Genomic DNA, 25,128 nt, shown 5'->3' on the forward strand with positions numbered 1-25,128 from the left:
ATACATCATAAGCCCTGGATCCTGTGATGTTAGACACTCTTTGAGCACCCCAAGATACATACATCATAAGCCCTGGATCCTGTGATGTTAGACACTCTCTGAGCACCCCAAGATACATACATCATAAGCCCTGGATCCTGTGATGTCACAGACTCTCTGAGCACCCCAAGATACATACATCATAAGCCCTGGATCCTGTGATGTTAGACACTCTTTGAGCACCCCAAGATACATACATCATAAGCCCTGGATCCTGTGATGTTAGACACTCCCTGAGTACCCCAAGATACATACCTCATAAGCCCTGGATCCTGTGATGTCACAGACTCTCTGAGCACCCCAAGATACATACATCATAAGCCCTGGATCCTGTGATGTTAAACACTCTTTGAGCACCCCAAGATACATACATCATAAGCCCTGGATCCTGTGATGTCACAGACTCTCTGAGTACCCCAAGATACATACCTCATAAGCCCTGGATCCTGTGATGTTAGACACTCTCTGAGCACCCCAAGATACATACATCATAAGCCCTGGATCCTGTGATGTCACAGACTCTCTGAGCACCCCAAGATACATACATCATAAGCCCTGGATCCTGTGATGTCACAGACTCTCTGAGCACCCCAAGATACATATATCATAAGCCCTGGACCCTGTGATGTTAGACACTATCTGAGCACCCCAAGATACATACCTCATAAGCCCTGGACCCTGTGATGTTCGACACTCTCTGAGCACCCCAAGATACATACATCATAAGCCCTGGATCCTGTGATGTCACAGACTCTCTGAGCACCCCAAGATACATACATCATAAGCCCTGGATACTGTGATGTTAGACACTCTTTGAGCACCCCAAGATACATACATCATAAGCCCTGGATCCTGTGATGTTAGACACTCTTTGAGCGTCTCAAGATACATACATCATAAGCCCTGGATCCTGTGATGTTAGACACTCTCTGAGCACCCCAAGATACATACCTCATAAGCCCTGAACCCTGTGATGTTAGACACTCTCTGAGTACCCCAAGATACATACATCATAAGCCCTGGATCCTGTGATGTCACAGACTCTCTGAGTACCCCAAGATACATACCTCATAAGCCCTGGATCCTGTGATGTTAGACACTCCCTGAGTACCCCAAGATACATACCTCATAAGCCCTGGATCCTGTGATGTTAGACACTCTCTGAGTACCCCAAGATACATACCTCATAAGCCCTGGATCCTGTGATGTTAGACACTCTCTGAGCGCCCCCAAGCCTATCTTCAAGATTCCTGCATTGCTGTGTTGTACTGGAATCCATCCATATTGGGGAATCTCTGACACTAAACTGATCCTGTAAAGTGAGACAAACTATTGTCATTGCATTGTACAGTATAGTCACAGCAAAATTCAAATTTTGCACTACTGAGCATGTTACTGCTTTTATATGCAGTGCATTGTGGGATAGACTGTCAAGATTTGCACTACTGACCATGTTACTGCACATATATGTAGTGCATTATGGGATAGACTGTCAAGATTTGCACTACTGAGCATGTTACTGCACATATATGCAGTGCATTATGGGATAGACTGTCAAGATTTGCACTACTGAGCATAATTCTGCACATATATGCAGTGCATTATGGGATAGACTGTCAAGATTTGCACGACTGAGCATGTTACTGCACATATATGCAGTGCATTATGGGATAGACTGTCAAGATTTGCACTACTGAGCATAATTCTGCACATATATGCAGTGCATTATGGGATAGACTGTCAAGATTTGCACGACTGAGCATGTTACTGCACGCATATGCAATGCATTATGGGATAGACAGTTTATTTTTATACACTACATTCAATGCATATAACTTTTTAACAATATATAAAAAAAAAATTAAACAGAAATTATTGTCTGAAACAAGCAGACTCTCAGCTGAGATAGCTCCACTGTTAGTAATGCACATTTCAATTAAAGAACTGAAGACATCATTAGAAAATGAACAATATGTATAATACCAAAACAATCAGACTTGCGGTTTTCAACAAGAAGTTGAAAATATCACTTTTTACCAAAAATTAAAAAAATATTCATCAAAATTAGAGAATTGAAGATATCATCATGAAATGAACAAATCTGAGTTAGAACCACACGTAGTACCTATATATGTAATATCAAAGCAATTGGACTTGCGGTTTTTAAATATCACGTTTTACCAAAAATGACAAAAATATTCACCAAAATTAGAGAATTAAAGATATCATTACAAAATGAACAAATTTGAGAGAGGTCCACATGTAGTACCTATATATGTAATATCAAAGCAATTGGACTACCCAAGGTACATATACACCAAGTATCAAAGCATTCAGGCTTGTAGTTTTTAAGAAGAAGTCAAAAAAGTAAAACATTGACACGGACGACAGGCAACGACGATGGACAATCACTCATTTGATAAGCTCCGCTCGACAAAGTCGACAGCAGAGCTAAAAAAGAGCTGAAGAGAACATATATTACATTTTCCGAGTACTTTCCAAATATCCTGAATATATCCTAGATATGTCCAATATATGTAGTTTGTTATACAAGTATTCTTAGGGCAGACATTCGGCATTTTCTGTGCCTGGAAACCATCACTGATGGAAACAAAACTCTCAAAAAATGGTATTTTGGGCTAGTTTTTGTATGTTGTACTTATTGGAGGTCACTTTCATGACCTCTAAAGGTCACACATCCTGGTACGTTCTTTGGTATAAGAAACAAAAATGAGTTTATTTTCTAGATATTTAAACACAATTTACAAGTTTTAGCTGCTTGACTAAAAATGTTTCTGTTAGGAACAAAAAATTTCATTAAAACGCTCAAATTGTGTGTGTTTTAATGTTGTCATACTAACAAAAGTACCAGGATGTATGACCTTTAGGGGTCAAGAAAAAGTACCAGGATGTGTGACCTCTAGGGTCATGAAAAAGTACCAGGATCTGTGACCTCTAGTGTCATGAAAAAGTACCAGGATGTGTGACCTTTAGGGGTCATGACAGTGACCTATAACAGTTTTTATAGTAATTGAATAATTCAAAATAGCATTTACCTATGTTAATAATGTGAGACATATTTTGGTAGATTTCTTTGTACAATTTAGATATGTGATGGTTTTGAAAGCAAACTAAGCTAGCATAATACTACAATCAGAATGTGCTGAATAAGAAAGCACACTAGTTTAATTTACTAGGTCTACCATTTTTCAAAATTAGTAGCCCCACAAATTCATATTTTGTGTTTTACATTGATATCTTTTTTTAAGTATACTACATAAATTAAGCAACTACTTTAAAGTGCCTGTGAAATGGCTGCTATTTTCACGTCTAAAATTATCAATTGATACATAAATATTATTAATTTTTATGTTTCTAAGCATAAATTATTTTTTTTAAGTGAAAAAATGTGTTTTAAACTCAGTCTACAGCAACTTTATTTTTTGTATTTTAAAACGAGGCTCCTCATTAGCTATTCATTGCCATACAGAAATTCCCCTTGTGACGTCAGAAAGGGAAGTTGCTGGGCAGCTCGCATTGCCGATATGTGTAAATAAGGCCAATTTCTTGTGCAGTTATCTCGTCTTTGACTAAATTGTCACTTATGTACTTTTTCGTCGAGGAAGAATGGGCCATAATGAACACTTGGATATCAAATTTGTTGCATGGGGTTGAGTTAGATGCGAGATATGTCCGTTCTGGTGTGGCTGGTCGCAGTGATGTCACCGTCCCCGGCGCACGTTTGTAAACTATCGCTGAACCTCGGCACTGGACAACTTTCGAGTCGGTAAGAAGTTCTAGTTTTTTGGTTCTAGTTGAGCTTACTACTCTTTATAAAATATCTTATCGATAATTTCAAAGAGGTATGTGTGAACTCTTTATTATGCTCGATAAACTTAGATCGCGAATTTCCTCAGAAATATTGCCTGCTTCGTTCAAACGTGCATTGGCATCCATATATTAGATTTTCGTTCATGGTCGAAGGCGTGAGTGTCTCGTGTGGCCCGAATGTCATCGGCGTTTTACTTTATCACGTTTGATTTTTTTTTTGCACAAATGAAACTCTTATTTTTTTCCACCATCAACAATTTCTGATATGGTTGTTGGGATCGGCCGACGTCTCTGTGGGCTGCTCTACACACGTAAAATGCCCAATGTTTTGACCTGGCTTCCCTTCACACGAAGCGCGGGTGTGCATTACATCCGCAAGTTTCAAAATTTTAAACGTAAATTTGAAAAATGTTTGGTGAAATAAAATTGACATATTATTAATGAAAAGAAAATGAAGAAAAAAAATTTAATTATTTTTTGAATAATCGTTTGAGAGGATTGGGTGGCAATTGTTTATACTTATGTACTAATTGTAAATGTGTTCAATATTTTTTCATCCATAATTCAAACACATATATAACATAATAATAGTTGCCTTTATTATAGTAACAAAAGATGCATCATAAAACGAATGAATTACGTATAAACAAATGCCAAATAAAGATTGTGACCTTATTTATTTTCTAAACCTCCACAGGTTAACGAGGGGATACTTGAAGTTCCTTGAAAAAGACTACAGTACTACCAGAGTGAGCAGTAACAGATTTATCAATATTTATGTCAGAGAATTATTTAGGACTTAAATTACCAAATCTTGGTTTTTCATGGATTCCAAAATCTGAAGATGTGTTTCCTTTTTTTTCATTGTCACACAGTGTCACTCAATTAAAACCATATACTATAGTAATAGTAATCCATGTACAAATTATATTTTATTCACATTATTTTCCTCACATACATGTACAGACAATCCAATGTTTACATTGTCATATTTCCTTGTTCATCACAAGTCTAAATAAAATTTGTGAACTGTGTAACGTAGCCTGTTTTTTATTAGCATAATTGTTGCAGCATCTGGAAATGTATTTACACTGTTATGTGAATCTTGTAGTGTGGCAATGAACTGCCGAGACTTTGTCAGGGTGGGCATACTGGCTGTTGAGTGGCAGGGGTGCATCATCAAGTGTATGTAATACACAATCTCCTCCAACATACAAGTCTAGTGTATTGAAGAGCTCTTCTACGTAATCTGTAAATTATAATGAGAGCATTTTGATTCAACAATAGTAGATAGAAAACCATAAAGAATCATATCATACATGCTCTATTGAAGTACATTTCCAGTAGAAGCATCAAAATTAAAATAAAAAGAAAACATATTTTGACATTCTAGACGTTAAACTTTAGTGATCAATAAAATAGGGAAATAACTAAAAAAAAACGACAAATCACAGTTACTAAATAAATGACCGCCGCGTGGAAATAGATTCAGTTGAAATGGGTGAACGCGTCGGGTCACGACGAGGACAAGTGCGTGACTGGTGGCGTTTAATTGGATAACAAAAATAATTGAGAGCAACACACATACAGACAAATTCAGAGTGGACTCGAGTTAGCGTGATTGTCATACTTATTTACTTGGTGATAACGCATTGACAGCCAAAGCCTGGATTCTTATTCCATAAATGATTTCTAGACATCTCGACCCAAGACATTTCGACCCAAATTGAACATCTCGACCCACCGCATCGACGCGACCCTGTCTCAAAGTGGCGACGCGAACCTCTATCTAGTTCAACGTTGATCGACATCTTTTGATTCGAAACATCGTGTACTATCTACTAGTATTTCCAACGCGTGTGGTCGGCGCCTTTGATTGCGTTAATTTTGTTTTTTATTCGCGAAATCTATCACTGGCAGCGTTTGTTTTGTCATGTCTCATAACTGAAAGTCCAAGCTGACTTTGTTTTGGCTGTAGGTATGAAAAACGGGTCGGGATTTTTTGGGGTCGAGATGTCCAGTACCCCCATAAATTATTTCGCAGATCAAGCTAGAAGGAAAGTAACAGAGGTGTGAATTCGACATTCAACACCAATCACCGAACAATTCAGAAGCTTTTAGCCTGCGAAAATGAAAACAATTAGCAGTGTGTAAGGACTGCGTAATTTCCTGTTTGTCCGACGCGTCGTTTTCGTGTTACTATCAAAAATTATTGATACCTTTACATAACGCAAACTTAATTGTCTCTATAAAGCGATAATCAGGATGGCAAAACAAGTCAAATGATTTGAAACACTTACCCGACGTCTCTCTCCCTTCTGAAATCCGCCTCGGTGATCATGGGCTGGTTCGGAATCTATTTCTTTCAAAATTGTTGGTATTGCGCCAGGTTTAAGTTGTCGGCGCTTCTCTTTAAAACCTAGTTGTTTTTTCACGGCCGAAGACAGTTTTTCGAAAAAAGAATCTGAGGTGAAGTGGACACTACATATGACGCTGTAAGGAGAAGGTCCACCCCAACCTTTTCTCGTTGTTTTCACGGCTTTCGTTTACTGACGTCGCACCTTCGAATCGTTTGGAAAAGTGTGAATACTTACACTATGACTATACGTATTACTGCAACCGCCCACAACACAACGTTTAACCATCACAAACGTTTGTTCTGAAAACAACTTCTAAAAACTCTCTATCTCAAAAAAAAAAAAAAAATGACAAAAAAAAGAAATGCCGACCGAAAAATGTATATCGTTTAAAAGTATGTTGAATCACGCAGTGTTATATAAGTACAGCTCAGGAGTATGGCTTCCTCTCATATTTTGGCATTTGGTGGCGCACTTTCGGCGAGAGTCGGAAATCCGGAAACAGTCGACCGTTTCAGGATAGGTGGGCGTGGCTACAGCACGAGATATATCTTAAATTTACTTGGATAGGAGTAACCATTTTGACAAAAAAAATCAATAACTGCCCACTTCAGTAGGACACGGATCTAAAATAGTTAACGTGAGAGTGGGCATTGCACAGGCACTTTAATGTATAAAACTATACAATTCAAGACATTCAATCCAAAAAGATAAAAATACAACAAATAAAACATTCAAAATTGAGGTCTTACTTTTAATTGTTCATGTAGAGGCTTGCCGGGGTCTAAATTCTTCAATATTGCACTAGCTCCATTTTTCCAAAACACGCTGCCATGTTGCTATGGAAACAGAACACACAATGTTATAAATGTTTGATATGTAACAATAATTCAATAAATTATTAATAACTGCTTGGAAATCAACACAACCCTTACCTGTCCTGTACCAGACAGAGCCACAACTCGATGAAAATCAAACCCTCTTTCTTTCATTTTATCCAACACCATGTCCATTGCTTTAACCCACATTATAGTGGGTGAGGTTACGGTCAGTTTGTCATCATGTGTGTGAGCGCCCCCTTGTGTTCTAATTGAGAGAATAAACTTATTAGATTATTAGTGAACTGAATTATTTTGACATAAATTTATTATCTTAGTAAGTGAGGGTATAATATGAGGGTATAATATGAACATAACATGGTATACATGCCACCTCCATTCTAAACATAGATTTGTACAAATGTTACTTATACAATCTGAAAACACATTTTCAAATGAATCCAAAAAGCGCTTTACAGAGAAAAGTTATATCATCAGTTCTCAGTGCTAAGTGTATGAAATTATAATTTGATCACAGTAAACACTAAGATCTACTACTGTAAAATACTCTATTTTTGCTTGGAATTAATTTTTGCTGAAGTAATGATTCAGTGAAAATAAATACCAGCGAATATACCTTTTTTCCTATATTTTACATTCAACTCGCCAAAAATTAGTGAAAAAAAATTCCATACAAAACACTTTAAAAGTCTTTTCAGCGAAAATTAATCCCAGCTAAAATAAAGCATTTCACAGTAATAATACCTGGTCAGGATGTCACCTGATTACCCAAAATGCAATGTTTTCAAATAATGCTACATTGATTTATTAGCTGATCCTGTAGAAGGATACTAAACAAACCTAATTATGACTCTCGTTAACTGTTTTACTCTCGTTAACTGTTTTACAGTCTCTACTTTTAGTGAAGTGTCAAAGGCCAGATCAAATAATAAATTAATTCAGTAATTGTCAATAAAAAGGCTTATAATTATTTTGAATCTCAACATTTATTAGCTGTGGTGTCTTGATTTAACGTTTTAACCACCAGACTTAATCGCCAAAATAAAAGCATTGTTTCTAATATTCTAAAATATTTCTGGGAATGAACCATAATTTTGGAGCTAACAGATGAAATTTATGTAAATTTTCAGATTTTACTCAAAAATCTAGCTTATTTTGTCGCAATCTTCTGAAGGAAAGTATAAACTATAAACGGGACTATTTTGTGAATTGGTGATGAAAAGAGGGAACTGGTGGTGAAAAGGTTATAGGTGGACACTAAGTCAGGTTTGACTGTATTTACTGTTCAGGAAAACCAAAATTAAATTCAACAAATTAATACTGACAAATAAATCTAAGCCTTGCAGACTACGAAATCTTGTAATTAAAACAAAGAAAGCAAAAAATAAAAATTACAATAAAAATGATAGAAACAAAATTGGTATCAAAATATTAATAAAATATTGTAAAGCATTTAATATTCAAATTAATTTTCATCATTTTCATTTGGTGTTGCAGAACATCAATGCCACAAAATTACAAGATTTAAAAAAAAAAAATAAAAAAAAAAACAAAAAAAAACAAGATTTCACTGAATTTTGAAATTCACAGAAACTTTTCTGACATGAAATTAAAGTAAGTTTATAGTACATTGACAAGAACAGACATAATTGTGTGTATGGTTGCTTAGCAACAACTATAGAATCAACTTATCTCACCTGAATTCTGGTAAATCCACATCAAACTGTACGGCAGATTCATGGACCACATCAAGCTGATCATTCACAGCAATTACTTTTATCTAAAAACAAAACAAAACAAAACAAAACAAAACAAAACAAAACAAAACAAAACAAAACAAAACAAAACAAAAACATAGCTGAACTCTGGTGACCTTGCCCTTTGTTATATAATATAATTCCCTTTATCATAGTTTGTTTCAATATAAATATGCATTGTCATAATTTATTTTGAATACAAACAAGTTTTGGGGTTGAACCAACAGTGGGGAATCAGTCTACCGAATGTCCTTAAAAGATGTAAATATGTTACAAAAACATTGGTGCCTTATTTGTTTAATTATTTTAAGGGACATAATTTCCAGCTTTCTTCAAAGTAATTCAGATATTTTAGTATAAAAACAAATGTCTCATTGAAAAAAAAAAGTGCTGCATTTAGATGTGAATAGATTCATAAAACATGCAAGATAACAGAAAATTTTAGCTGGCTTTAGTCCAAGTATTTTGTACAGGTGTCTGTCAAAAATTAATGATTCACTGAGACAAATATGAACTGCCTCATTGTGTGACTACTGTATTATATGAAAAGTAAAAAAAAAAACACCCTTTATGAATAGCTATCATGTTGCAAGCTCTGCTTTGTATGCAAATCAACTTAAATAGTTAGTTGGTGTCCAGTGGAGGGAGAAGTCAACAGTACTGTTGCCTCCTGAGAATCTACATCTTCAAACACTGCAATCTTTGAAGTGCGTTTTTAAACTAGTATTATAAAAACTCTATCATTCTGTTCTAATAGCTAAAACATATTCCTGTGAGTTTTCATTTGTCGAATGAACTGTTTGTCAAATACAGAATACATATATTTTAGAATAATTTTCTTTTTAAAATGTGGATGAAATGTTTTGCTTTTAATGTATTTTTTATGTATTGTTTTTGATTTGATAACTTTGAACTAAACAGATTTTCTATTAGCTTCAGATCTTGATCAAAGTTTGGCACCCAGTTCATAGCAGTGCTTATATTGATTTTCTGACATCTTGTTTTCTGTAAAGATTTTATTGGTAGGTTTGCAAATGTGTATCAGACTGTGCAATCTCTCCATGAGTTGGTTTTGAAACCCAGTATGGGATTCTGAGATACATTACCAAGGATATTATTACAAGATAAACAAGTCATTGTCAATGACACGTCCCCGTTCCGTTCATATTTGAGTGACATATACATTCAAAGCAGATCATGACCGAAATGCACCTGCATATGTACAACACATTGTACTAAATCTGAACAAAATCCATGCATGCATGACTGAGATCCGGTTCTGGAATTGTGAAAATACGTGATTTTAATGCATTTTCGGCCTTAAAATGGCCATCATTCAGCTATTGCTAAGCGGATCATGAAACAAATGCACATATCTATTTGTGACATGATGCACCATGTGTGTGTGAAGTTTGAACTTGATCAATCCAGACATGTCTTGGATACGGATCCAGAACTGAATTCTTTAAGAAAATGGCCGCCAGTCGGCCATTTCGAACTTGATCCGAAAAAAAAAATGACGTGCATCAAGGTCCTATTATGTTTAATGTAAGTACCGAATTTGAACAAAATCCGTCCATGCATAACTGAGATCCGGGTTCGGAATGGTGAAAATGTGCGATTTCAATGCATTTTCGGCCTTAAAGCGGCCGCCATTTGGCTATCGTTAATGGGATCATGAAACAAATGCACATACATATTTGTGACATGATGTACCTTGTGTGTGTGAAGTTTGAACTTGATCAATCCAGACATGTCTCGGATACGGATCCAGAACTGAATTCTTTAAAACAAAATGGCCGCCAGTCGGCCATTTCGAACTTGATCTGAAAAAAAAAATGACGTGCATCAAGGTCCTATTATGTTTAATGTATGTACCAAATTTGAATGAAATCCGTCCATGCATAACTGAGATCTGGGTCCGGAATGGTGAAAATGTGCGATTTCAATGCATTTTCGGCCTTAAAGCGGCCGCCATTTGGCTATCGTTAATGGGATCATGAAACAAATGCACATACATATTTGTGACATGATGTACCTTGTGTGTGTGAAGTTTGAACTTGATCAATCCAGACATGTCTCGGATACGGATCCAGAACTGAATTCTTTAAAACAAAATGGCCGCCAGTCGGCCATTTCGAACTTGATCTGAAAAAAAAAATGACGTGCATCAAGGTCCTATTATGTTTAATGTATGTACCAAATTTGAATGAAATCCGTCCATGCATAACTGAGATCTGGGTCCGGAATGGTGAAAATGTGCGATTTCAATGCATTTTCGGCCTTAAAGCGGCCGCCATTTGGCTATCGTTAATGGGATCACGAAACAAATGCACATACATATTTGTGACATGATGTACCTTGTGTGTGTGAAGTTTGAACTTGATCAATCCAGACCTGTCTCTGATACGGATCCAGAACTGAATTCTTTAAAACAAAATGGCCGCCAGTCGGCCATTTCGAACTTGATCCGAAAAAAAAAATGACGTGCATTAAGGTCCTATTATGTTTAATGTATGTACCAAATTTGAACAAAATCCGTCCATGCATAACTGAGATCCGGGTCCGGAATGGTGAAAATGTGCCATTTTGATGCATTTTCGGCCTTAAAATGGCCGCTATTCAGCTATCGTTAATCGGATCATGAAAAAAATGCATGTGCATATGTCCCATATAATGTGTGATGTATGAGTGAAGTTTGAACATAATCGGTCCATGCATGTTCGAGATACAGGTGATCACGGACGCACGGACGCACGGACGCACGCACACAGGGCAAAACATAAGTCCCCGTTTTCGGACTCCGTCCGAACGGGGACTAATAATTTGATTCATTGAACACATACAACAATGCATATTTCCACTGAGATCAGTGACCTTTGATGTGTATCACCAGTGATCAGTCAAGTAGAAACAGTCAAAATATTTTATCAGATGTTCTCAATTTTTGCATGATATTTTCATACAGGACATCTCAGGGAAGACTTTATACTGATGAATAAGGTGACCAAGTTTGATAAAGTTTGGAATAGAATTAGTAAAGTTATTATGCACACAATAACAATTATTAACGACAACAACAACGACGACAACGCCGGACAAAATTTTTCCCTTAATATACCTTTCCCTTCCATCTTTGATGGTACGGGCAAGGTAACAAAAGAAAACAAAACAAAACAATAATCAAACATGTATATGTATAAACAAACATAAAGTCATCACACAATAAAAAATTATATAAGTATGGTGGCCCATAAGTACAATATATCACAGATTAATTAGTCATGTTATATTACATTTATTAGTGTATACTAATTGACAAGTTTCTGAATAAATCTAAATCTGGCAAATCTTAACATTTATGTAGAGTAGACACATATACGCAGTGCATTATGGGATAGACTGTCAAGATTTGCACTACTGAGCATGTTACTGCACATATATGCAGTGCGTTATGGGATAGACTGTCAAGATTTGCACTACTGAGCATGTTACTGCACATATATGCAGTGCATTATGGGATAGACTGTCAAGATTTGCATTACTGAGCATGTTACTGCACATATATGCAGTGCATTATGGGATAGACTGTCAAGATTTTCACTACTGAGCATGTTACTGCACATATACGCAGTGCATTATGGGATAGACTGTCAAGATTTGCATTACTGAGCATGTTACTGCACATATATGCAGTGCATTATGGGATAGACTGTCAAGATTTGCATTACTGAGCATGTTACTGCACATATATGCAGTGCATTATGGGATAGACTATCAAGATTTGCATTACTGAGCATGTTACTGCACATATACGCAGTGCATTATGGGATAGACTGTCAAGATTTGCATTACTGAGCATGTTACTGCACATATATGCAGTGCATTATGGGATAGACTGTCAAGATTTGCATTACTGAGCATGTTACTGCACATATATATGTATGTAAATATTGCCTTATATAAAACTGTCACAATATGCTTGTGAAACCATAATGTAATCACAAAAATGCGAATTAGTTAAATCGCATACAAAGTGGGATATCACAGCTAAAAAGAAAGGCCAAAAACATTGAGTTGTAAATGACAAGAGTATTCAGTAACATAATACAATAGATATGGGAGATAAATATTAAATATAAATCATAATTATTGGAATAACTTTCAGTTTATTTCTTAACTCGATCATCGATGGAGCGTTGGATTGACTGAGGGCGGTATTGTATTAGCTAACTAAATACAAAACAGATGTACTATTCCATGTTGAAATATTTAAGGTGTGATCCCGACATAAGTAAACTTGGAAACAATATTGGAATAAGAGACTGAATTTGAAGAAAGCGGATGTAGATACAGCTCTCAAATTTGCGTAATTTAAAAATTAACTAAATAAACAATGTTAAAATATTCAAAGCCAGTAACAGATGTACTATTCTGTGTTAAACATAGGATAACCAAGGCATTTTAATCAACCAATCAGATTCACGACTCACGGTTGAGCTCCGCCAACTGCCAACTAGAGCAGATCGGAGATATCAAATATTCTCATTTTTGTTGTATAAATATAGGTAACAATAGAAAAATTAGTTGTTTAAACAACAACAAAAATAGTATCCCATGATGCAATAGTGTAATCGCAGGAAAAGAGGAAGCCCAGTTCAACAGCTTTATTATTACCCCCGGATACTATATTAAAAGTGAAAGGAAAAGACTTTTTGAAGATTATGATCTCAAGTCTAATTTACCAGATGGTATATTTCTTGAGGTAATGAAAAATACAAAAGCCCTTTCACTATACTTTAAAGATACTATCTATAAATCTCCGAGAATAGTGAAGTTCTTATTCTGATATTTCTTTATTTTTTTTAAGTTTTATTGTTTGTTTTTACATTTATTCTTTTTACCTTACTAAATCCTCTGATGATTTAGTTGTGTAATAAAGTTATTATATTAATTTTTGTATGAACCAACTTGATGCCTGCCACTTATGGTCAAATACTGCCATGGATCCAAGTACAGCAAAATAGAGTGGATGTTTATTGTTTTGTACCAAACAGATGAGTCAAATGAAAAATATAAATGGCAAAAATTCCATTTATCTGTCAGTGATAAGTCGAATAAAATTCACTGTAAATTTGTTATTTTCACTGTTGACACCAAAGCATACATTCATCAAACAATTCTTCAAACTTCCAGCCAACCATTGATAAGTTTATAATATAGTCACGGTGCATGGATCTTAATTGTAAAAGTCTAAGTGTGAATATCAAATCCAAATGTCCTTTACTTTATCATGTGGTTAGACTAGTGCAATATTCATCTAATCAGTAAGGTGGCTGTAATTATTTGTCTGTTTGTGACACTGGTACGTGCAATCTTGGAGTACAACAAAGTAAGTTTCAATTCCATTTCTCAAACTCAATCAAATCAAATAGAGGAAATTTAAAAATGGTTTCTAGAATTTATTCATGTGAAACAGGATTTTCATAAGGAGCGGTGCTCGTGGTTTGAATGTAACATAGTTGACATTTTCTTGAGTATAGACCCCCCACACCCCCACACCCCCCCCCAACACACACACACAATCCAAATAAAAATGAATGGCTCCACATGTTTTTCCATACTCAACATGGCATTCCCCAGGGTGGCCAGTGAATTGTAAGACACAGTTTTTAGGGTTTGGTGTCATGTACTGCCGGTAATCATGTGACCCCCCCCCCTTACATACATGCGGTGTTCGAGTAAGTGGGTGACTGTAAATAACGCCCACTCTGATAACGTGATGTGGCCCACACGTCCTTTTGACTGCTCAGTCTGGTTCATGCACAGTCCCTTGTAATATAAAGATAAATACGACTTTAAGCAAACATCATTCTATTGTCGACTTTCCTGTGTATAGGGAGTGATACTCAGGAGCTGACAATATCCAGATGTTTTAATTTGTGTTGGGTCATTCCAGTTTTTATCCACACCCCCCCCCCCCACAAATGGATATTAAGGTTATGACACCCTATGGATTCAAATCCACCATTCAGGTGTCGGATTTTTGTTAACTAACACACCCCCTGGAAACTACTGATTTGACGTATACGGATGGGTATGTGAAAAAATTATACCCCTCGGATACACACAAAAACAGAACCCCTCGAAAAAAAAGCAGTGTGACTTGCAAGTGGCCTACTTGGGTCTTCTAATTATAAAAAAGAAATTGGTGAATTGGGATGGTATGTTGCGAAGAGCAGTGCAGTTGGAAGGAGTCAATGATTTTTTTGGAGGGGGAGGGGGTCTGCACAACTAAAGTGATGTCATAATATTATGATGTCACCTTGAGGGATGTGTGTGTCCCACATTGTTTTGTGCACCTGATTTGCAAATCGGTTCGAAAATTAGTTGAATGACTTTTGTCATTGGTGTTTGATTTTGTTGTTATTGTGATATGTCACTAGTAATTGCAATGTAAAAGTACGTTCAACTGAATGGTCAGGTAATTTGCAGACAAATCATGTGTATGAAGCAATATGGCGCTCAGTGTAAATGCAAAAATATACATCTAGAGTGCATATATACATGTAGTGTTATATAATAACATTTTTTTATTGCTCATAATTTGCTTTATACATAAAAGCAAGCAAGGTCTAATGACTATTGTTAAAACTTTAATACACAGGTTTACTGCTTAGGATTCAATGTCACAAAAACATTAATTTAAAGTTGTATATATTATGTTTTATATTTAGTTGAAAGCCCTTTGTAAATAGGTTAATTTGACCCCCTTAACTAAATCCAAAAACAAAATCCAGGACAACATCTATGGGTTTTGCCTGAAAAATGGCCAAGTTATTTAAGTTAGGAAATAACTTAAATCCCATGATGCAACAGTGAGTAACTTACCAACATTGGCCTGTGGAGTCTGGCTGCACATTAAAAGCGTAAACTAATGAAAAGAAATGTTCTAACACAGCGAAACTTAATGAAAAAGTATTGTGATAACAGTAGAACCTGCCAGCAGAACAAAAGTTTATAGTTTATTTACAATGTTGAATTGAGACTCCCTAAGTTGTTGAAAACTCAAACCAACTGGTTTCAGGCCTTATAATGTATGCTGTATAGTAAAACATATTTCACATAGAGGAAATGTTCAATTTCAACAAAAATTAAAACATAATACAACTTTAAAACCTAAATGTTCATATAATATGTCGAAAGTTTGATAATTATAATTGTGAACAGTCCTCAATACTTTTGCCCTGAAATATTGAACCATTTTGGTGTGACAAAAGACACAAGTTAACCAATTAATACATAATGTATGTATTTATGTATTGTCAATTGGTATGTTATTGTATGGTTTAAATTGCATATTCACTTCATTTCGAATAAAATAATTCACAATAGGAACATCGATGAAGTATTTAAAATATTTTCCTGACATTCGGTAGACACCTGACATGTGTAAGTTTGTGTAATTATTACGAATGCAACATTATCACGTCGGTAATATTGAGATACTCACAGACCCAATACCCCGGGTCAGTACCCTAACAATAGTAAAAATAACTTGAGTTTGCGTAACTATTATGAAAGCAATTACAATGTTGAAATATTCAGAGCCGGTACAATATTGTAAACAAAATTGCGTAATTAGAAAAGCCAGTACAGAGTTGTGTACAAGTTGCGTAATTACAGTACCGTCGGATATCATAACAATTTTACTAGAACGACACACGAGGCAAGAACGAAAGGGGTTGCGAAGGTAATGTGCCAAACTTCGGTCAACATACATTTGATGTCAGCATCGCAGCGCAGCAAGTTTCGCAAAGAAGTACTTGAATTCAATTGCGCCCAAAATGATGTCGCTGATAACTCAGTTGTCGCGGCGTATGTTGTACCAAATTTTGACTTTGGCTTTTTTTTAGTAAGGGTGCCTCTACAGGGTAGTTGCGTGTGGAAAAGGTGAGACGCAGTTTTGTATATATGCCACTTGTGCGTACGCCCAAATCAGACTTGTGCATGGCATTCTAATAATAAGCTGCGCGCAAACCAGACTTACGCGTGTGAATAAAATAGAGTTAGAATACTGTAAAATGACTAATTTTCACTGGGTTTAAATTTCACTGATTTACCATTTCAGGCATATTCAGTGAGTTTTAAATTCACGGTTTCGTCATTTGGATAATGTGTTCTATGCTAAATTTTACATATTCACTGTGTTTTAATTTAGCGCATTTTTCCAGTCAGCGAAATAAGCTAAATTAAAACCCAGTGAATAATTACCCCCTTTACAGTAATGGGAATGAACGCGAAGCTTTCTAATTATGCCAGCCAGTAAAATACAGAGATTTCAAATATTATAAATAAAATGTATACAAGTGTTGTAATGTCCGATGTAATAGCCACATGTCGAGTTGAGTTTATTTTAATTTATAATGTGAACTATTCCAGTTCATGGATGCCAATGAAATTTGAGAACAACTGAAATGTACAAGTAAGTCAGACTCTTTTAAATGAATGTATCAAGTATACACATGAATTATTTGCCCCAACACATTGGTTTGATCTTTATTCTATGTTGCGACTGATATGTTTGTGTGGGCTTGATCGGCACAGTCGTAGAATAATAAATAGATTTTCTTGGATTAAAACAGTTTGCGAGCAGGGGTACAGACACGTATAACTGCATGCATTTTAAAAGGGCGTACACCCTCCCCCAGGTCTCTTGGCTGACAGTTTTTTTTTTACAAACCTACCCCTAGGAAGCTTAAAAATTACGACCGCATGGATTCACATCATCTGTGGAGAGTGTGGATAATATGAAAAAAAAATTAATCAAAAATATGACCCCCCTCGGAATTAAATCATCTGTAGGGGTGTGGATATAGAAAAAAAATAGTCAAAAAATGACACCTCTCGAAATTTAACCATCCATACTTTTTGTAGAAATATGACCCCTCGGATTTAAACCATCCGTGGGGGGGGGGGGGGACAAAAACTGGAATGACCCGTTGCAAGCGACTGTGACCCATCTTTCATGATTTGATGTGTGCTCACTGCCGCCAGCAGTGTGATAGGTCATCTGGTGAGAGTCCATACTATACACTGTCATCAGGCAAGACATGATTCAAGTAAAGACAATAATTTCCTTACCTGCTGGGTACTGAAATCAAAACCTAAGTAAACGTCCTTTTTCTCTGCCATTGTAATGTTGTCGAATGTGAAAACACCCCCTGACCTAGGTCAAAGGTCACAGCGACAACGACAAACCTTATTTTTGAAATGAATTATGTACAAGACGTAATCAAAACAATGTTATCGATAATACAAGCACTGTGTTTTCAATAAACATTATTACATTTGAAATGTTATGCCAATATATTTGTATATATTTAAATTTACCAATTTATAGCGCCACCAACGTAGTAAACTTTAAAACTATTGTATTTTTTTTCAAAAGATGTGTTTGATGTTTCTGAATTAAACTGTCTACAGGAGATCCTGATTTTTTCGAGTTACGAACACGCCTATATTTTAGAAACCACGCCCACTTTTGTGAAACCACGCCCACATTGTCACTCGCCGGTGTTCAATTAACAGTTAACAGAACGATTACGGGCAACATCAAACTTTTGTTTTGTTCAACGTTTCAATATTAAAAACATCTAATTTATCTTATACCCTCAAGAACCTAACTGTATGTGTTGGTTCATATATACTTCAAATGTACCATCTGGGATATTCGTCGATTAAATAAATTAAGATTTTCTAAATATCATAAGGCAAATTAGTGAAAAAATACATTATGATATATATGGGAAATGATCGGCATTTGTTGTTGTTTATTTGTTTTCTAATTATAATATTTACTAACACTCAATCAGGTCCAGAGAGCGCCCAGCTGAGATCACATTTTTCAAGCTTGCGAGGTTCGTTCGACCTATCAAAAGACTCACCGTGGAGTGAATACTGCGACTGGCCGTTACTCAAAGCTTAGTAATCAAATCACTCGGACCTAACGCCCAGTTAGAATGGACACCACTTCAATTCACCATGTTTTGAAAGCAATCACCTGCAGCAAATATATAGCCATCGCTCATAGACTTTTTAGCATTTATCGTATCATTGTAGTGAAGTCGTGGGGTGCAGATCACTTGGAACACGTTGCTAAGGGCAACCACGCATAATACAACTGTAATATTATTCCACGTTTAATAAGCAATACAACTAGGAATATTTGCAACATATTATACGACAATAACATCAGTACAGAATTCTGAGTGGGCAACACCTATTGTGGTAGTGTGAAAACCATCTGGGGGTGTTCGCATTTGTGGGGATTATAAAGTTACTATTAATCCTGTACCTGAATCTGACACATTCCCATTACCCAAGATTGATAGCTTACTTGCAAATTTGATTGGTGGTAAAACCTTTACAAAATTGGATTTGAGTAATGCCTATCAGCAAATGCTGCTGGAAGATGACTCCAAGAAATATTGTGTCGTCAACACTCATCGTGGTTTGTTCATGTATAATAGAGTTCCTTATGGAGTGAAAATGGCTCCTGGAATTTTTCAACGACATATGTCTAATTTATTAAGAGATATACCACATGTTACTGTATATATAGATGATATACTCATTACAGGTGTCTCTGATCAAGAGCACAAAGAAAACCTTGAGAAAGTTTTAAAAGATTGCATGATAAGGGTCTTAAAATTAAGTTTGATAAATGTTATTTTCTTAAACCAAGTGTAAGCTATTTGGGTCATGAGATAGATTCAACGGGTATCCATCCTTCTAAGGATAAGGTTAGGGCTTTTGTGGATGCACCAAGACCAACTGACGTGCACACATTGAAGTCTTTCTTAGGTGGAATTAATTTTTATGGGAAATTCCTCAAGAATTTGTCCTCAGTGTTGGCGCCCTTATATAAATTACTACGTAAGGGTGTGTCGTGGCATTGGTCGCAGCCACAAGAGCAATCATTTAAAAACGCTAAGAAATTACTGATTTCAAGTGGTGTTCTTGTACACTATGACCCATATAAACATATTGTATTGTCATGTGATGCTTCGCCTTATGGCATTGGTGCGGTTTTAGCACATCGAAATGATGATGGTTCTGAGCATCCTATTGCTTTTGTTTCTAGAACCTTGAATGATGCATGTAGAAACGAGTACCTTTTAGTTATAGCGCCACCACAGTTCACAACCACTGTAGCTTTCTCTTTTGTTTTGCTTTGGAGTTCCAAAAAGCCACAAAATGGCGGATCAGTCAAGATTTAATGTCCGGGAAAACAATTGAATCATTTATCCTCTAATCGTGTGGAATCAAGCCTGGAAAAGCTGGATTATCAAGTCTGATGATCCGGGAAGCCATTAATGTTAAGGTTAATTAAGCTGAGTAACATTTGTGGCGTTATTTTAAATATGTTCTCTGCATCCTGAATCCCATGTGGTATATGAAAATGAAGCTAGATAGTCATATTGTCGAGTTGCTGTCAATGTAGGGGTCCGTTTACTTTTAAGCTTTTCTGTTGGGTATTGTGTTATAATTCCCAGTCAACAGTTCGTCTGAGTTGCAGGCATTTCTTACTGTCTTTATTTACCAGCTGATAATTCACTGAACACTCACCAGCGAATTGACTCTAGTTTAATATCGCTGTAGTCGTCACGCTGCGCATGTGCGACATTTGTGTTGATAAACATTGATTTCCCACAATCCAATGTACTCTTCAAATGGAAATCACAAGTATGAGGTTTGACATGGGCGCAACTTGCACTGATTGCCGCCGGTGACTCCTTCGAAACCTTCTAATCACATAAAATTTGCCTATTTAAAGCTTGGAAACGTCTCAGTTCGTACTTGTTGATCTGTGCAACAGTCAAAGTCGACGACTACCGCGCTTTAATTACCCAAACACCAAGTTTGAATTTATAAATAAAACCTGCCAACTAAAACGTGAATACACTATTAGATAAATTACCACTAGCTATTCACAAGTTGCTAATAGCTTGAAATGAACACATTTGACACCCATGACACCCATACGCCAAGTATCAAAGCAATTCAGCTGGTACTTTTTCAAGTAGTCAAAAATAGAATTTTTAACCAAAAATGACAAAATAAAAATGTTTGTAAAAACAGAGAATTTGAAGATGGGGTCAAAAAATGAACAAATATGACAGAGGTACACTCAAGGTACCTACAAGTATCAAAATAATTGGGCTGGTAGTTTTCAAGAAGAAGTCAAAAAAGGAACTGGTGGACACCAGCTGAACGATAAAAAATCAGTAATATTAACAGCTGATGACAACACAATACCATTTATACTTCATTGCTGACTTTCTTGATTGGAATTCTTGACACCATTATGAAATTTAGTCTGTTAGCTCCAAAATTAGCATTCATTTCCAGAAATATTGAAAAAAAGCTTCGCTGTTAGCAATGCACATTTCAATTAAGAGCTGAAGATATCATTAGATCAAAGAAAGCTTAGAAAGAACTCCCGTGTGCTGAGAGTATTGGAGACACATTAAATATTAATTCAAAATTACTTGTACTTGAGATATTGATGGAAACGCAGAAAACTAATTATGTAAATAAGGTAACTAATATGAACAGATTTAAGTGTAAAACTAATAAGGTCTGCACAATGTACCAAGTTTCATTGAAATATGATTAGAACCAAAAAAATATTAATTATTATGCTAATTAGAGAAATAATATGAACAGATTTTAACCCAAAATTAATCAGGCTGTCTATTGTCCTAGAGCATTTATGTACCAAGTTTTATTCAAATGTGATGATCAATACTTGAGATATCAGTATTAATTATGTTAATTAGGTGATTAAGAAGCATAAATATTTACCAAAAACTAATATGGTGTATAGTCCTAGGTTCATTGAAATGTGATGGGTACTCTTTAAAAATTTCATTAAAATCCAATGAGTGTTTTTTTAGACATCAGTGCAACAGCCATAGAACAGCAACAAAATTAACTAATTATGCAAATTAGGTAATTAATATGCACAATTATTTATCTCAAAATTAATGAGGTCTCTGAATAGTCCTAGTAGATATATGTTGCAAGTCTCATTGAAATATGATGATCAGTACTTGAGATACATTTGTATCAGGTGAAAAGCTGAAAATTAACTAATTAGCTAATAAGGTGATTAATATGCACAAATATTTACCCCAAAACTGATCAGGTCTCTGCACAGTCCTCAAGTAACTGTGTACCAAGTTTCATTGAAGCGTGATCATTACTACTCGAAATATCAAAAGCTGAAAATAAATTAATTATGCAAATTAAGTAAATAATATGTACTGATACTACCCTAAAAACTATCAGGTCTGTGCAGTGTCATATGACATCTATGTAAGTCTTATTGAAATGTGATGATTAGTACTTGAGATATCAGTGGAAAAGCCGGAAATTGATTAATCATTATGCAAATTAGGTAATTAATATAAACAGATTTTTACCCAAAACTAATCAAATCTGCACATTAGTTCAGAGTATCCATGTGCCAAGTTTCATCAAAATCCAATGAGTGGTTCTTCAAATATCAGTGGAACGGTCATGGAACAGCTTAAAATCAGTTAATTATCATGTAAATTAGGTAATTAATATTCATAGATTTTTACCCAAAACTAATCAAATCTGCGCACTAGTTCAGAGCATCCATGTGCCAAGTTTCATCAAAATCCAATGAGTGGTTCGTCAGATATCAGTGGAACAATCATGGAACAGCTAAAAATCAGCTAATTATCATGCAAATTAGGTAATTAATATTCATGGCTTTTTACCAAAACCTAATCAACTCTGCACATTATCTCAGAGCATCTATGTACCAAGTTTCACTAAAATTTGATTAGTGGTTCTTGAGATAACGGTGGAACAAAAAAAAGTGACATACATACATACATACAGACAGGGTAACTGCAAAGACTCCCTTTTGTGCTTCGCACACAAGAGTCAAATATGAACAAATCTAAGAGAGGCCTACCTGAGGTACCTATATGTATTGTGTACATAAAAGCAATCAGAATTGCGTTTTTTAATAAGAATTCGAAAATATCACTTTTTACCAAAAATATTCATCAAAATTAGATAATTAAAGATATCATCATGAAATGAACAAATCTGAGAGAGATCCACATGTAGTACCTATATATGTAATATCAAAGCAATTGGACTTGCGGTTTTTAACAAGAAGTTGAAAATATCACTTTTTACCAAAAATGACAAAAATATTCACCAAAATTAGAGAATTGAAGATATGATCATGAAATGAACAAATCTGAGAGAGGTCTACCCAAGGTACATATACACCACGTATCAAAGCATTCAGGCTTGTAGTTTTCAAGAAGAAGTCGAAAAAGTAAAACATTGACACGGACGATGACGGACGACGGACAATCACTCATATGATAAGCTCCGCTCGACAAAGGCGACAGCGGAGCTAAAAATGGTACAATGCAACAGAGGGGATGCGGCTTTTATTCGAGCATCTACACAAATGAGAAATGGTGACGTTTCGGTTCTCAATTGTTTGAAAAGAATGGGTGCGGTTTCTATCAGGGATGCGGTTTCTAATACAGATTTTAGTAGTAGTACCTATATATGTAATATCAAAGTAATCGGATATGCGGTTTTTAACAAGAAGTTGAAAATATCACTTTTACCAAAAATGACAAAAATATTCACCAAAATTAGAGAATTGAAGATATCATGAAATGAACAAAACTAAGAGAGATCTGCCCATGGTACATATACACAAAGTATCAAAGCATTAAGGCTTGTAGTTTTCAAGTCAAAAAAGTAAAATTTTGACTCAGACGACGAACAATCACTCATATGATACATATGTGTAAGCTCCGCTCAACAAAGTTCACAACAAAGCTAAAAAAGCGGGCGAGAAAGTCTGGTTGTAAAAAGTTAATCATTAAACAGACACATCATGTGACATGATAATGACTTATTTATTTCAGTTCATTATAACATAAGTGTCAATATAAATTTACTCATTACAGACCCCACATAAATGTAAATACTATAAGCATTGATGATTGGTTGGATCATACAATATGCAAATAAAGTCACCCTAACCTAGAAATCAAAGAAAGCTTAGAAAGAACTCCCATGTGCTGATAGAGTATTGGAGACACATTAAATATAATTCAAAATTACTTGTCAGAGATAGTGATAGTGATGGAAAAGCCGAAAACTAATAATGCAAATCAGACAAGCAGCCTATCGGCTGAGATAGCTCCGCTGTTAGCAATGCACATTTCAATTAAAGAACTGAAGACATCATTAGAAAATGAACAATATGTACAGTATCAAAGCAATCGGACTTACAGTTTTTAACAAGAAGTCGAAAATATCACTTTCTACCAAAAATGACCAAAATATTCACCAAAATTAGAGAATTGAAGATATCATCACGAAATGAACAAATCTAAGAAAGGTCTACATGTAGTATTTATATAGTAATATCAAAGCAATTGAACTTTTGGTTTTTAACAAGTCGAAAATATCACTTTTTACCAAAAATTACAAAAATATTCACCAAAATTAGAGAATTGAAGATACCATCACAAAATGAACAAATCTGAGAGAGGTCCACATGTAGTACCTATATATGTAATATCAAAGCAATCAGACTATTAGTTTTTTACAAGAAGTCGAAAATATCACTTTTTACCAAAAATGACAAAAATATTCACCAAAATTATAGAATCGAAGATACCATTACGAAATGAACAAATCTGAGAAAGGTCTACATGTAGTATCTAAATATGTAATATCAAAGCAATCAGACTATTGTTTTTAACAAGAAGTCGAAAATATCACTTTTTACCAAAAATTACAAAAATATTCACCAAAATTAGAGAATTGAAGACATCATCACAAAATGAACAAATCTGAGAGAGGTCCACATGTAGTACCAATATATGTAATATCAAAGCAATTGAACTTTTGGTTTTTAACAAGTCGAAAATATCACTTTTTACCAAAAATTACAAAAATATTCACCAAAATTAGAGAATTGAAGATATCATCACGAAATGAACAAATCTGAGAGAGGTTCACATGTAGTACCTATATATGTAGTATCAAAGCAATTGGACTTGCAGTTTTTAACAAGAAGTCGAAAATATCACTTTTTACCAAAAATGATAAAAATATTCACCAAAATTAGAGAATTAAAGATATCATTACAAAATGAACAAATCTGAGAGAGGTCCACATGTAGTACCTATATATGTAATATCAAAGCAATTGCACTTGCGG

The 25,128-nt window shown here is 35.2% G+C and overlaps 1 protein-coding gene and 1 long non-coding RNA gene across 2 annotated transcripts in view; one reads left to right on the forward strand and one right to left on the reverse strand.

Moving 5' to 3' along the window:
• The window catches only part of LOC100378883 (xylulose kinase-like), a 43,341-nt gene extending 24,996 nt beyond the window's left edge, over nt 1-18,345 (reverse strand). Inside the window, exons 1-5 of the mRNA XM_085494650.1 lie at nt 17,968-18,345; nt 8,764-8,846; nt 7,163-7,313; nt 6,980-7,066; nt 1,223-1,351 (exon numbers count right to left, since the gene is read on the reverse strand). Coding sequence (XP_085350776.1) covers nt 1,223-1,351; nt 6,980-7,066; nt 7,163-7,313; nt 8,764-8,846; nt 17,968-18,018 — 501 coding nt within the window. The 5' untranslated portion in view covers nt 18,019-18,345. The remainder of the gene's footprint in view (nt 1-1,222; nt 1,352-6,979; nt 7,067-7,162; nt 7,314-8,763; nt 8,847-17,967) is intronic.
• LOC146730192 (uncharacterized) lies at nt 1,016-4,907 on the forward strand. Its single transcript, XR_014927980.1, has 2 exons — nt 1,016-3,826; nt 4,568-4,907. It is a non-coding gene; the product is annotated as an uncharacterized LOC146730192 (long non-coding RNA).
• Nucleotides 18,346-25,128: the final 6,783 nt, after the last annotated feature.

This window comes from Saccoglossus kowalevskii, chromosome 20 (assembly GCF_978046115.1).
Source record: "Saccoglossus kowalevskii chromosome 20, keSacKowa6.1, whole genome shotgun sequence".
NCBI classification, from domain to species: domain Eukaryota; kingdom Metazoa; phylum Hemichordata; class Enteropneusta; family Harrimaniidae; genus Saccoglossus; species Saccoglossus kowalevskii.